Source organism: Takifugu rubripes, chromosome 22 (assembly GCF_901000725.2).
Source record: "Takifugu rubripes chromosome 22, fTakRub1.2, whole genome shotgun sequence".
Classification (NCBI taxonomy): Eukaryota; Metazoa; Chordata; class Actinopteri; order Tetraodontiformes; family Tetraodontidae; genus Takifugu; species Takifugu rubripes.
The window spans coordinates 5,607,747-5,622,171 of NC_042306.1; the positions used below are offsets into that span (position 1 = coordinate 5,607,747).

Here is a 14,425-nt window from a genome sequence, read left to right on the forward strand (position 1 = left end):
CGCCTGTGGTCAGTTTAGAGGAGTTTTTTCATCCATTCAATAAATTATTGTGGGAGGAAGCTGGTGTGCCCAAGATAACCCCACGAAGGCCCAGTGAGAACCTGCATGCTCCACAGAAAAGCTACCCATTGCCCCATCCAGACGGACTTATGCACGGTGGTATATCTGTTTGCAATATTGCCTCATAGCAAGAAGGTCCTGGTGTCAATCCCCAGTTCTAACCATCCTTTCTGTGTTGGGTTTAATATGGGCTTTGACTTTACATCTGGCCATGACTTTTTATTGTACAGTGAAAATTGTATGACAAAATAAAGCATTCTAATTTTAGATCTGGCTTTATAAAGCATTCTAATTTTGGATCTGAATTGAATTGAATTGAATTGAATTGAATCAGATTTATTGCCATTGTTCATGTAATACACAGAATTACACAACCTAGGAATTTGTCTTGGTGTGACGCTGCGACATTCAACATAAAGAAGACAGCACTAGAATAAGATAAATAAAATAAAATAAGATAAGACATATATACAGTATATACATAAATAGTAAGAAATAGTGCAGGTCAATGCAGGAGTAATGTGATGTATTGTTCGTGAGTCCGACTGGCTGCTGTACGTGGTGCTTAAGTGATAAGTCACTTGGTGTTCAGCAGCCTGATGGCAGAGGGGAAGAAGCTGTTCATGTAGCGGGAGGTTTTGGTCCGAATGGACCGTAGTCTCCTGCCTGAGGGGAGGGGGGAAAACAGTCCGTGACCAGGGTGGGAAGGGTCGGCCGTGATCCGACCTGCACGCCTCCAGGTCCTGGAGATATACAGGTCCTGGATGGATGGAAGCCTGCAGCCGATCACCTTCTCGGCAGCGCGCACGACGCGCTGCAGCCTTAGTCTGTCCCTGGCGGTGGCACCAGCATACCACACGGTGATGGAGGAGGGGAGGATGGACTCGATGATGGCCGTATAAAACTGCGCCAACATCCTGGGAGGCAGTTTGAGCTTCCTCAGCTGCCGTAGGAAGAACATCCTTTGCTGGGCCTTCTTGATGAGGGAGCTGATGGTTGGCTCCCACTTAAGGTCCCGGGTGATGATGGTGCCCAGGAAGCGGAAGGAGTCCGCGATGGTGATGGGGGAGTCCATGAGGGCAAGGGGGGGCAAAGGGGCTGTGACTTTCCTGAAGTCCACAATCATCTCCACTGTCTTCTGAGCGTTCAGCTGCAGGTTGTTGTGTCCGCACCAGGACACCAGTCGAGCCACCTCCCTCCTGTAGGCAGTCTCGTCTCCATTGGAGATGAGCCCGATGAGGGTGGTGTCATCCGCAAACTTGATCAGCTTGACAGACTGGTGGCTTGAGGTGCAGCAGTTTGTATACAGGGAGAAGAGGAGGGGGGAAAGTACACAGCCCTGGGGTGATCCAGTGCTGATGGAGACAGAGTCTGAGACAGTCTTCCCCAGCCGCACATACTGCCTCCGATCCGTCAGGAAGTGAGTGATCCACCTGCAGAGGGAGTCAGGCACACTAAGCTGGGACAGCTTGTCCTGTAGCAGAGCGGGACGGATGGTGTTGAATGCAGAGCTGAAGTCCACGAACAGGATCCTCGCGTAGGTTCCCGGGGAGTCCAGATGCTGCAGGATGGAGTGAAGGGCCAGGTTGACCGCGTCGTCCACAGATCTGTTAGCTCTGTAGGCGAACTGCAGTGGATCCAGGAGGGGGGTGGTGGGTGGTGATGGACGTGGTGATGGACTTGAGATTCCCTGATCAGCATACTTTAATCTCAACATAGGCAAAAAATTCAGTGAACTATTGTTTTGTCTCAGGTTATGAGGAGTGTGAATCCTAAGTAGCAGAGTTTGGAGGTTGCACACTTGTGTTTACATTGGTAGAAAAAGACCCCCTTTCTTGTCATGGCAGAAGTAAATGAAGAGATAAACCAGATTCTTAAATGTGGGAATCCCCTCTCCCATCCTGTTTTTGGACAACTGGGTGTACAATTGTACCTTACATGAAGATCTAAATACACTCTTCATCCTAGAGGACTCATGCTTATATCAACAGCTCAACACAAATTTCAAAATGAAGAGTATCTTTAAGTTGACATGTATTGCTGTTTCATTTCTGGCAGTAATTCTATTCTGACAATTAGCATTTCCCTGTTTCTGAGCCTAATTCTATTGTGACAGTTTGACTTTTACTTCAGTACACTTGGGGTAAATAACAGTAATTGTTGAGGACAATAACTTAGTGTAGTAATAGTTGTGTACTCAGCATAACCCATTTTAGTAGTGGTAGGTTCCTTCAGCCACCAAGGGGCGCTCATTTTCACGTTTTTGCAGATTCGCTTGGTCTTCCGCCATAACTCCTACTCAAAGCTGTATTTCCGCATTCCTGAGGAGGAAAAGTGGGAGGGGCCACGCCCTCAGCGCTCCGCCCAACTGATGTGACGTTTAGACCCTCTCAGAGGGATCAGCCTGAGGTAAGATTTATGTTATCAGTACTCCTGACACAGAGAACTCAGGCCACAGCAGAGATGCTCATCGAAAGTAAGAAAATAGCCTTTTCCTTTATGAGGAATTATTTTTATTATTGTTGGGATTATTGTTAGCTTTGCATTTAACTTATTGTTAGTTATGTACTCACAAATTTATAATTATTAATCTTCTTTTAGACAGTTTTTTCACACTTTTATTTTAACTTTTTATTGTAAAATAGAAATAAATGAGTTGTGAGAGAGAAATTTGTGTGTGTGTGTGTGTGTGTGTGTGTGTGTGTGTGTGTGTGTGTGTGTGTGTGTGTGTGTGTGTGCACACGCTGTTAAGTCTTAGAAATACATTTTTGAAAACAGATTTTTCTCTTTTTTCCACAACAAATTTCTTAAAAGTTTTTAGATTCCTTTCTGTTTCATGATTTTGTTTTATTTCAAGTTGTGTAAAGGAATAACTGATGTTCAGAAGAGTTGCTGCCAGAGAGGACTGAGGTATTTACATGATAACTTTGTGAGCTCATCATTAAAACTTTGCTTCCTTCACTCTGTATCCACACCCAGAAGAGGAGCCTTCTGGATCAGCTCTTCACTCATCAAGCTTTAGTTCATTGGCTTTGTGGAGAGTAAATCGGTTTTTCTGGTGTTAATAGTTTATCTGTCACTATTCAAGCCCAAACAAAGTAATTAATTGAGAAATCTATGGAAAACAGCCTAGAATCAATTGTGTCTGTTATCAGACTGAAAGAGGAGTTTGACTCTTCTCTCATCAAGTTATCTAAACTCATGATTGCAACAAAGAGGCAACACTAAAAACAAACTTTGTGTAGACTGAATCTTTCAAATCAAAGTAAATTTCTACATTATTTCCCCTCTCAAAAACTTGTTTTCCTTTTTTTTCTGAAAGGATTGAGACTTTCAGAAATACATATTTTGCAGCAGCACAATGTTAAAGCTATTCTAGAATTTAGACACAAAAAACATATTGAATATTTAAAAATTAGCAAGCATGAATTGGTGTCTGTAAATTGGCTTAAGCGTGAATGTGAGTGTGAATATTTGTATAGGCCTCTATCCTACCAAAATCAATCGTTTTCTTGGTGTTGTTGGGCATTAGAAAATTCCAGCTTCAAAAGCATTGAAGCAGCTTTTAGCACCACAAATGTGTTCCCTCTCTGTCTGTCTGTTTCAGATGCAAGCACGTTGAAAAACTGTTGGCCTTATTTATTGTAAGCTCATGCAGCATCACCAAATTCATGGGAGGTTTTAGGAACTGACAAGAATTAGCTGTAGGTTTCCAGCAGCACGCTTCCCTCTCAGGCTACTGTCATCTTAGTTTCCCAACCTGAGATTAAAATTGCAAAACAGGGGTAATTTCTGGAAAATAAAACAGCATCAATATAGTTTCATGTTATTTTGGGACCTTTACTACAACCAATATTTAATGCTATTTTGTAGCAGGCAAATATGTTTTGATAGTTTGAGCCTATTTCCTAATTTAGTTTTATGAATAGCAGGTTTTTAACATTTTTTAACTCAGTGGCTTTGAGCATTGCTCTTCTGCTTCATTTTTTTTTTTAAATTCCTTAAGAATTACAGTAATTTCATTCAGTACCTGTTTTTTCCAAAAGCTTAAAAATATGGACCGTGTGACCTATTTGTAAATATGTCTGTTGTCAGTGTCCGGCTGGACTCCAGAAACAACAAGGCTTATTTCTGAAACTGAGATGTTGGTCTTCTGAAGTTTAGATCTTTTGACTGACTTGAACATTTCTGTTATATTAATTATTCATTTGAAAATGATATAAATGTCAACTGCACTCTTAGGTCAGCTTGTAGCCTTTGTATGGCTGTGAATGTTTGTGGTATTCATATGAATGTACACAGAACAAAGTTCATCTTACATCTGTTAACATTGTCAATAATAAGTAGGGTGAAGAAGGTATAAATCACCATTTGTTCTTAAAGTCAACATCAAAGTTTATATATGTGAATAAGGCCCTTAACTTTTCTCACATTAATGTAGTATTCTATCTTAAATCAACAATAAAATGTAGTATTTTTGAAAAATATATTTATTACAACTGAACATGTTTTGTCAGTCTTAGTCCTAAAATCTGGAGGAAAATTTAGCTGGTAATTCACAAGCCATTAAAGAGATAATTTTTTGATAGTCTTAAATTAAAGCTATAAGTTCGTATTATATCTTGATATACTCGACCATGATTTCATATCTGTTTAAATTACCAACATTCAATAAAACAAGAGCTGATAGAAAAATGCTCCAGGCTGAAGAATAAAACTTCCTCAGGACTACTGATCTTAAGATGTCTTAGATATTGAGTGTTATAGACAGCTAGGTAGGTCTGGAGCTGTTTACGTCAGATCTGATCTTCTCCTGCCCCTTGGAGTCATGTTTGCTAAAGTCTCTCATCTGCCAGTTAAGGGCACAGCCTTCCCAAGAAGGTCGATGTAACATCTGTTTTCTCCATCGCAGCCAAACACTAGACTCCTGATCTCCAGTGACTCATGTCACCATGCCAACTCCCTCAACACTCACAGCAACTAGGAATCCTCAGAGAAGTTGCCATGTTTACAAGTACCATTTCATCTGTGTGAGGCAATAAAGTGGATCCCAACAGGAAAAGCACAGACAAGGCGGGGTAGGGCAGCCTGGCAGAGAAAATGGTCTGACTTGAAAATCATGGCTCTAATATATGTGTTCATTTATTTTTCCATTTCATAGATGGTTTGCCAGCAGACTGCCCTCCTGATCTTCACTCTTTTGCTTATGTCAAGGCTCGTGGGTGGATGTTTGTGTCCACCAGCCACCGTTTTGTCTCATTTTCCCTCTGAGGTCCCTACTGACGTCTGTTGTTTGAACTATTCTGGTTCCGTCTTTGGTCGTGTGTTTTGGTCTTTGTTTACCAATGAGACAAACATTGAGATTTTAGATCTCTCCTTCTGCAATGTCACTTCTGTTGATGTAACAGACAAAGAGACCTCTACGCTGCAAAAAGTTTATCTGAATAATAACAGATTAATATTTTTACCAAATCATTTTCTGTCTAGCCAGCCAAGACTGACAGAAGTGGATCTGAGTGGAAATGGGATTAAGGAGCTCCCTGATGGGTTTCTCCAGGACTCAGAGAACATTCAAGAACTTTACCTACAGGAAAATGAGCTCCATTTCCTGCCAGGCTTCATATTGCAAAAGCCAAGCCTGCAAAAACTGGAGCTGGATGGAAACCCCTGGGAGTGCTCCTGCTTGTTGCTAGAGGGACTGGAGGAAGGAAGGAAAAAGGTTAATGCGACCACTAAACTGAAGGATTTGGTGGGAAAACTGATTTGCGACTCTCCTAGACACCTTGCTGGCAGGACTGTGTTGTCAGTGAGCCTCAATGATGTCTGTCGTCCAGCTGGACTTACAGCACTCTTCATCTTGCTTCCACTTGTCATACTCTCCACCTTGGTGCTCTGTTGGTGTTGTGGGAGGAAGACAGACCCACCTATAATCCCCTCCAAAAAGAAAGTTCCTAATTCAAGCTGCAATGTCCAGAAACAAAACATGAAGCAACAACCTGCAAGTACTGACAAGAATAAACCTGGACTCTGTGTTAGTGAGGCTGACCCGGGAAAACAGCTACCTTTACACCCTGCATCCACCCTCCTGGGCAGCACCAGGGACATGTATGAAGAGGAGGAAATTAAGCTGGGCTCAGTGGAGTCTATTCCCCAACTATCAGAGCTGGACGCTGTCAGTGTGACAGAAGTAATGCAGGACTCCGCTGATAGGGAGAAGGCCTACCTGACTCAGTCAACTGAATACTATAGCCTTGTGCCTGGTTTCGAACTCGATGACTCTGACCATGGCGAGTACGAAAAAGTCAGCCTCTCGTGACAGCGTCTCAACCAACATGTAGATGAAAGTGCTTTTGTTTGTTTGTGCTTAAACTCTTTTAATTTTTTTATGCTGGTTAGAAAAGGGGTCAGCTTAGCATCGTTAAAGACAGGGGAAAACAAACATTAAAGACAGGGGAAAACAGCTGTGGTGTCAGCCAAGACCCAGAAGACCCATTTCCCTCAAAGTCACAATCAGGCTTTTTCTAAAGGTATCATAAAATAAATGACAACATACACAGTACACAAAAAAGATATATGTTTATTCTACATAATAGTAGATAGGCTCTGTGTAAGACTGCATATAAATGTTGCACATAACGATGATTGCACATTTGGGACAGAATTATTGCCCACACAGGTGTCCTTGGGAAGAAACTGTCCCTGAGTTTTTGTTTTGAGGGACCTGTAGCACCTGACAGAGAGGGAGCAGGATGGTTGGTCAACAATGTTCCCACCTCTCCTGAGAGCAGGCAATGCCCTCCAGGCTGGCTGAGAGGGCCCAGTGGGGGGGTGGGCGGGAAGCTATTTTCTGACTACTGCTGTGCACTCAGCACCACAATAGATTTTTCCTCAGGGGACATAAAAATAAAGTTTCTGTGCCATTGTGCTGTAGGAAACAGCCATTATTATTATTATGTTTTTTTAAATTTTAAATCTCATTTTGAAAAATAGGTATGTAATGCTATTATGCTTGGCACCATGGTCAGCTGTGCAAAGGCTTTGGGTTTTTTCCCCCTTCCTGTTAATTGTTAATACTTCCCTACCTCATGGTTCTTAAATTGTAGAGTAATTCTGGACAATAGAAACAGGCGTCGACACTATGTATGGCTGGAAACTGATCTGAACCAGAAAGATTTTTCCATCAAAGGATGCCATTTCTGTTACTGTGTTTGGATATCTTTTCTGTCCACATATCTAAGATGCAGTTTGATAAATAACTCACAAATATGTTGTATGTCTTCTGGTGACATTAGTAGAACTCACTGCAGTTCTGCTGATACAACTTGATATTACAATTATTATTATAAATATTGAAGTTATTTAATTATAAAGAAAGTGAACACATGTGTTGTCTATTACTCTGTATTTTCTTAATGTTGTGAAATACTCGGGATTATTCACTGCAATAACTTCATGTTGAACAAGCCTTTTAGACATTCTTTGACCTCATTCCACATTAATTGTTCTACTGAGTACAGGATGTACTGTATCAGGATGTACTGAGTCATACACCACATGCTCAGATGTTCACGTATGTGTGGAATCACATTGTGATACCCCGCAGGATGGAGAGAGATAGAAAATGTCTAAATTTTGTGGAAATGATATGGGTGTGGGACTTCCTGGAATGGAAAAGATAAAGAAAGAAATATGCATCATCCATATCATGGATGCCCTTCACCAATGGCAGTGAAGACCATCACAAGTGCTGCAGATCCAACAATTATTTAACTGTTATAACAATTATCTATAGAGTATTCCATTTTTCAAGAAGATTGCTCTGCTTCCTATTCAAGTTCCCACTTTCCCTTCTTCGACTTTTTCAAATGTGTGGAAAAATAAATGTTATGTGTCCACAGCTTTATGAAATAACAGATATGTTCTAAGCACTGCGATGAGTTGGCATCCAGCTTGTAGCCCCCTTCTCACCCAACAGAAAGTCTAGCAATTTTCCATCTTTGCAGTAACTTTCCGTCAACAGAAAGTCTAGCAATCAGTTTATGAGATCTTGCCTAATTGAAAATGTATTTCTAGAAGACAATAAAAATGGTCCTGATTAAAACTATCAACTAAAACCTTATAGCAGCCAACATAAAAGAAACACAATGTAAATTTTTAAAGACAAGTTATCCTTCCATGGAATTGCTCAAAATAACTGCTGATCATTGAATTATTATTGGGAAAGGATTACAGGAGGAGTTAAATCAACACAGCAGGGTGTCGCAAAAATACATTTTTGAAAAAAAAAAAGATTTTTCAAGGAGAGGAGAGGAGAGGAGAGGAGAGGAGAGGAGAGTGTGACTAGGTGTCTCTGTTGGCACCCTCTGTTGGCTAGCAACTCATCCAGGATGAACCCCATTTCTCTCACCTGCACACAGCTCGGACTGCCTGCAGTCCCACCCTGGGACCCCGTAAAGGAAAATCGGTAAGATTAGAAGATGCATGAATGAATGTTGAATTACAGCAGGGCAACAAGACAGATCAATAACTACAAGACAAGCAATAGGAAAAACAGAAGAAAAGAAAACAACCCAAAAAATAACAATACAAAAAAGAACTGACTTATATATATTCATACCATGACATATATTCATACCTTTAAACTCTGAACACTTGTGAACCTCATTCAACAGTACATGATAAATGATAAACCAATTCAGACTGCAGCAACACTGAAACCAATCATCAAAATCTGCCTTCTAGCCACCTAGTGAACCTTTCACCAGTGTGATACTGCAGCCAGTTTGTTTCTATTATTGTTCATGCTTTATGCAGATCTGTAGCTATAGATATGGTGTGCACAAACATGCGGCACTCAACACACAACACAGTGTGATTCTTTATCTGGACAAAATCACATCTAATGTTCAAACTCAGTTGTCAAACTCAGGTAACAGGTATGTAGTATGAAGGGAATTTAAGTTTGTAAAATAAGTCTAACCCAAATCAGATCTCTGTACCCTAACAATGACCCAGGTTGGTTCCAAAAATCCCAGATTTCTTTGGCATTTCTAATTTCAGTCACTGTGGGAAGTTATGATTACACTGGGTTACACAAATGAGCCATTCACTCACTCCTGTTCTAAATTTGAACCCTTCAACTACACACGGTTACTTAAGTTTGCATGGATGTATAATTGCCTGAATGTTAGAAGTGTATTTTTATATAGATAGATATTAAACCCAGACATTGGATTCACATGGTAGAAAGTGCTTGTGGAATGTCATAATTCAATATTTAAAAAAAATAAAAATGGACAAATAACAAAGCCATGGTGGTCTAGTGATCATTTTGGGTCTTCTGTAAGTAGCAATTCCTAAAGTTGTCATCATGTTGTCAATACAGTGTTGAGGCTGAGTGCCCTCTTGTGACAGGAAGTGGTGTTCACATTCATCAGCTAAACAAAGCTAAACCACCTCAAGCTGGAGGCAAGCCAACTGCGCTCCAACCCCCAGGTGCAGTAGTCCCCACCTGACCCCAAAACCTCTAAAGGGATTTGGCTGTGGTCCAGAGCTCTCATGCAGACACATGAAGGTATACACCCCCAAACACACACAAACACAAACAGGAACAGGCAAATACATACCTGGCACCCACCCCCAGTCTCCCTCAACCATCCCCACTCCTAAACTGACCCAGCCATAGTGCCCTAAACCCTAAAGGTCACCAGATACTCATGACCCCATACATCACTCAGACCTTACAGAAGACCCTGAGCGGCAGAGCTGAAACGCCCTCATCCTGCTAAGATATGAAAAGTACAATTAGACACCAGAGAGACTGATATTCCTCTTACTGATTTTTGGAGAGACCCAATATTTTCTCCCTCTGACCCATTTTGACCATTGCTTGTCCTGTGTCATGAACTTAATAAAGAATTTGTTGTAGATTTAGATTTAAATGTATTTAAGCACACGTTTGTCCAAAAGTCTTGATTCAACTTGAGGATCTGTCACCTATTTTATAGTTGGAGATATATTTTCAACATTCATTTTGGATGGGATAGATTTAAAAACTTAATTAATGAAGGACGCTCTATAGTAATTTGACTACTTTTAAACCTTGCATTAATTTTAGATTTTAGTTGCTAATATTCAAACGATTTGCTTCTGCAATGCGACATAATTCTTGACAAAGTGTAGCTTTGATGGAGGACAAAGGCATCATAAATATAATCTCTCATGGGAAATAAAACGTCACTTGCAAATAAATGATGATTTACTGTTTTAAGGTAATGCTGTGAAAAGCAAATACAACAGACTGTGAATTATTTACTTTATTATTTATTTGAATTTCTACAGAAGATAATTTCATTGAACCATTTCTATCTATCTTTCTATCTATCTATCTATCTATCTGTCTGTCTGTCTGTCTGTCTGTCTGTCTGTCTGTCTGTCTGTCTGTCTGTCTGTCTGTCTGTCTGTCCGTCCGTCCATCCGCCCAGTGCTAGTGTTTATTTTTAACAAATGTCCAGTGCTGCTGAAGGTGTGTACCTTTCATGAGCTTCAGGTTCCCAGGTAATAAATTTAAGGTGTTAATTTATGACAACACATCAGAGAGTTTAAATGGAAAGCCAGAGGAAGAAGTCATTTTTTCAGGTAAGGAAACTTCAGCACAAGTGCAGGTGACTCAGAAATCAGCTGTTATTTGGGTTTCATTCACGGGAGAGTTGTAAGTAAAATATACAGAATGACTTTAACTATATATTTTTTTTAAAATCAAATAGGACTTTCTGCTGTGACGCCACATAAACCCAAATATGACAGTTTCCTACACTCAAGTAGTGGCCACTGTGAGCTTTGGTGGGTTCTCCAAGCTGCTGTTTAGATGGAAGGGAAGCATCTACAAGCTGCTTTACAAAGACCTCCTTGTGTTCTGCGGCATTTATCTGTTCTTCAGTTTGTTGTACAGGTAATCAGCTTCATCCTCAGATTCTGTTCTTTACTACAGCATAAGATAACATCAGCTACATTTTGCTTTTCCTTGCAGGTTTATGCTGACACCCAACCAGCAGGATATGTTTGAGCGGATTGCACTCTATTGTGATCAGTTTACTAATACAAGTTTTATCCCAATTCCTTTTGTACTTGGTGAGTTCAATTGAATTAGTTGTGTACAAAATGTCACCAAAATTAAGCATCTTTTTTGATTGATTGCTTCTGTGTAGGTTTCTATGTGACTGCGGCATTTAACCGCTGGTGGGGACAGTACACCAGTTTTCCACTGCCTGATAATCTGATGATGGCTGTATCTGGGAATGTCCACGGCGTGGATGAATGGGGTCGTCTGCTGCGACGGACACTCATGAGATATGCCAACTTGTCCTCAGTTCTTATTCTCCGCTCCATCAGCACAAGGGTTCTCAGGCGTTTCCCAACATTGGATCACTTAGTTGAAGCTGGTAAGAAGCTTTATCTTTTCTTTTATTACATTACATTACTGTGGTTGTGAGTAGAACAATGTCAAAATCATTCACTGTGCTACTGACTGAGAATTAAGTAATTGTTTCCTAACAAAAGAATCATCCACACAAATAGGTTTTTTGTGTTTTGTTTTGTTTTTGAGAATATGCAAACAACAAAAATATCAGTTAGAACAGGGACAACAATACACCTTTTTTGGTAACAGTTGCATTATGTACTTGTGATGATATATGCAGCACCCAGTATAATTTTGGGCTGTTGATTTGAGGGATATCACATGCATTGACATACATGGTGGCAGTAATGCACATTTTGATTAAATAAAAATAACAACTGTTTTTAATATACATTAAACATTTCTTCTTCCTCTTTTTGTCTTCCTATAAATCTTTTGTTGATGTAATATATTTGTCTTTATGATGATGATTTATACTTAGTTATGATTACAAAGATTATAAAGATGTCCTACGTATTTGATGGTCAGAGTGTAAAATAATGGTTGACATGTTGGAAAACAAACCAGCCATAAAGGGGCTGAAAAGCAGGAAGTTCCCAAAAGCGTTTCCCTGTCTGTCAGAAATACAACAAATGGCAGTATTTAGTTTTTATGTTCTCCAACTTTGAGGAACTGTACTTTCCAATACTGTACAGGATTTATGACAACAGACGAGCTGAAACTTTTTGAGTCTCTACACTCCGATTTCAACAAATACTGGATGCCCTTGACTTGGTTCTCAAACCTGGCCTCCAGAGCAAGAGCAGAGGGTCGAGTTAGGGATGATATCGCTTTGAGATTGCTGATGGATGTGAGCGCTTGTCTTTATGTGAAACTGATTAATTTTAATATAACAACTACACTACAAACCTGGTGTATAACATATCAAACTACAGTATATAATGTGTTTTAATTGCAGGAGCTGAATAATTACAGAGCCAAGTGCAGCCTGTTGTTCCACTATGACTGGATAAGTATTCCTCTGGTCTACACTCAGGTATAGTCAGAGGCCAGAAATAATTACACAAGTTATTGATCATCATAATAATCACACCAAATCAAAATGCTGCCTCAGTCACTGCCTTTTTTTTGGCCACTGCAGGTAGTCACCATAGCGGTTTATTCTTTTTTTGCCTTTTGCTTGATCGGCCGACAATTTTTGAACCCCAAGAAGGGATACAAAGATCACAGGGTCGACCTGTATATCCCTGTTTACACCCTGCTACAGTTCTTCTTCTACAATGGCTGGCTCAAAGTAAGTTAAAATAGACGCACACTATTGTATTCATTTTTGTTGCTCCGAGACCTTTTAATTCAATTTGGACAAGAATAATTTCACAACATTTTACTTAAAGGATCTTCTTGTCTAAAAAAAGGTTTTTATGCACTTTGTAGGTAGCGGAGCTGATAATAAATCCATTTGGTGAGGATGATGATGACTTTGAAACAAACCAGCTAATTGACAGAAACATTCAGGTTGTCCCCTGAAGTTTTACTTATAACTCAAATAAATGCTGGAGTGATTTTGATTCAGTTTTATTTCCTAAAGGTGTCCATGCTGGCTGTTGATGATATGTACCATAACCTGGCTCCAATTGAGAAGGACAAACACTGGGGAAACAGACATTTTTCCATTCCTTACACTGCGTCAACTGCACCAGAGGCCCGCAAACCAGCCTTCAAAGGATCCGCTTTTGACATTAGGTAACAATCTTTCACATGTAATGCTACAGTGTCATGGCATAATGATTTCAATGTGCACTTGCTAAGTACAATTGTCAAATATCTGCCATTTAGAATAAATGCAGAAGATCTTGAGATTCAGCCTCCAAGAAAAAAAAAGAATTTACCTCTGAATGGCTCAATGGAAAATGGCCTGGACAGTATTCTACAGCAGGAAAATGGTGTGCTGCGTGGGAGAAGCCTCCCTACATTGCTGGATGTGCCGCTGCATCTAAATGTTGATGCTGTTTGTGATTCTGAGAGTGACATTGATGCCACTGACTGCAAAGATGAAGAAAAAACGTTAGTTAAAGTTGTGATTGAATGAAAGCAGTGATGATTGAGCTTAAACTTTGTTGGATCTGGGGACACATACTGTACATCAAACATTTAGAGGATCTGTGCTTGTCATATTTGTTGGAAAATTTAAATTATTTATTCACAGCATCAAATAGTTTATTTTAATTATCATTTTCCCTGTGAAAAGGCTCACGTAATAAAAGTAATTATGGGATAGTTGTGATAGACAGAGGGATTTTGTTAGTTGCAAAATTTTTAGTTAGTTAGTTAGTTGCAATGCAGTACTTTTCTGTGGAGCATAGATGATAAAGTTAATAAAACTCTCAAAATAAATATTTAATCTGCAAGCTATAGAACTAGAAACAAAGCACTCGGAGAGTGCTTTGGCCTCTAGAAGCTAATTTTTCCTACATATTTTTACTTCCACTCTTACTATAGTATACATAGTAATACAAGGTTACATTACATCGTAGGCTGCAACCCCCCTGGTTTTGATTATCATCAACTGATCAAGATCAAAGGTTAAAGTTCTTCCATTGTAAACATTGCCTGAAAAATTCATTAAAATCCATTTTATAACATTAAGAAAAATGCCAGCTGTCACATAACATCCTATAGCTGAAGGTGAACCCCCTTGGCAGATGTAACATGGGATTGTACAGATATATATATGTTTAATTGAAACCACGTGATGTTTGGTCTACAAAATAAAATATGAAAGTTTCTTACTTACTTAATTACTTTCTGAATTAAAAATATTGTTAAATATTGTATTGTTTAAGGTTTAGCAAATCTACAATGCAGTCAGATAATAGAGATGAAAAGAATGCCTCATAAATATAAAATATTAATGACCACACTTTCATTTTAAAGTACAAATGATGC

General features: G+C 39.6%; 2 protein-coding genes across 4 annotated transcripts; both read left to right on the plus strand.

Annotated features, from left to right (window-relative positions):
- The first annotated feature begins 2,449 nt into the window (after positions 1-2,449).
- On the plus strand, positions 2,450-7,961 carry LOC105418105 (leucine-rich repeat-containing protein 38). Of its 3 annotated transcripts, XM_029831477.1 has the most exons (4): positions 2,450-2,536; positions 2,918-2,970; positions 4,973-5,138; positions 5,222-7,961. In XM_029831477.1, the coding sequence occupies exon 4, from the start codon at positions 5,222-5,224 to the stop codon at positions 6,374-6,376; it is 1,155 nt and encodes a 384-aa protein (XP_029687337.1). In that variant the 5' UTR covers positions 2,450-2,536; positions 2,918-2,970; positions 4,973-5,138; the 3' UTR covers positions 6,377-7,961. The 3 variants fall into 3 exon arrangements, with proteins under 3 accessions (XP_029687337.1, XP_029687339.1, XP_029687338.1); XM_029831479.1 differs by lacking the exon at positions 2,918-2,970 and having other exon boundaries at positions 2,499-2,536; XM_029831478.1 differs by lacking the exon at positions 2,450-2,536 and having other exon boundaries at positions 2,802-2,970.
- A 2,898-nt stretch (positions 7,962-10,859) lies between these two features.
- Positions 10,860-13,568, plus strand: best4 (bestrophin 4). Its single transcript, XM_003975440.2, has 9 exons — positions 10,860-11,011; positions 11,090-11,190; positions 11,268-11,501; positions 12,175-12,329; positions 12,438-12,515; positions 12,621-12,773; positions 12,914-12,994; positions 13,068-13,222; positions 13,316-13,568. Exons 1-9 carry the CDS (start codon positions 10,860-10,862, stop codon positions 13,566-13,568), a joined length of 1,362 nt encoding a protein of 453 aa, XP_003975489.2.
- The last annotated feature ends 857 nt before the right edge of the window (positions 13,569-14,425 follow it).

What these genes read in the sequence shown, in the direction of transcription:
- LOC105418105 (XM_029831477.1), top strand. Translation starts at nt 5,222, where the DNA reads ATGGTTTGCCAGCAGACTGCCCTCCTGATCTTCACTCTTTTGCTTATG.
- best4 (XM_003975440.2), top strand. Translation starts at nt 10,860, where the DNA reads ATGACAGTTTCCTACACTCAAGTAGTGGCCACTGTGAGCTTTGGTGGG. An exon ending in TTCTTCAGTTTGTTGTACAG is followed by an intron (nt 11,012 to 11,089) that starts GTAATCAGCTTC and finishes TTTTCCTTGCAG; the next exon opens with GTTTATGCTGACACCCAACC. An exon ending in TTCCTCTGGTCTACACTCAG is followed by an intron (nt 12,516 to 12,620) that starts GTATAGTCAGAG and finishes TGGCCACTGCAG; the next exon opens with GTAGTCACCATAGCGGTTTA.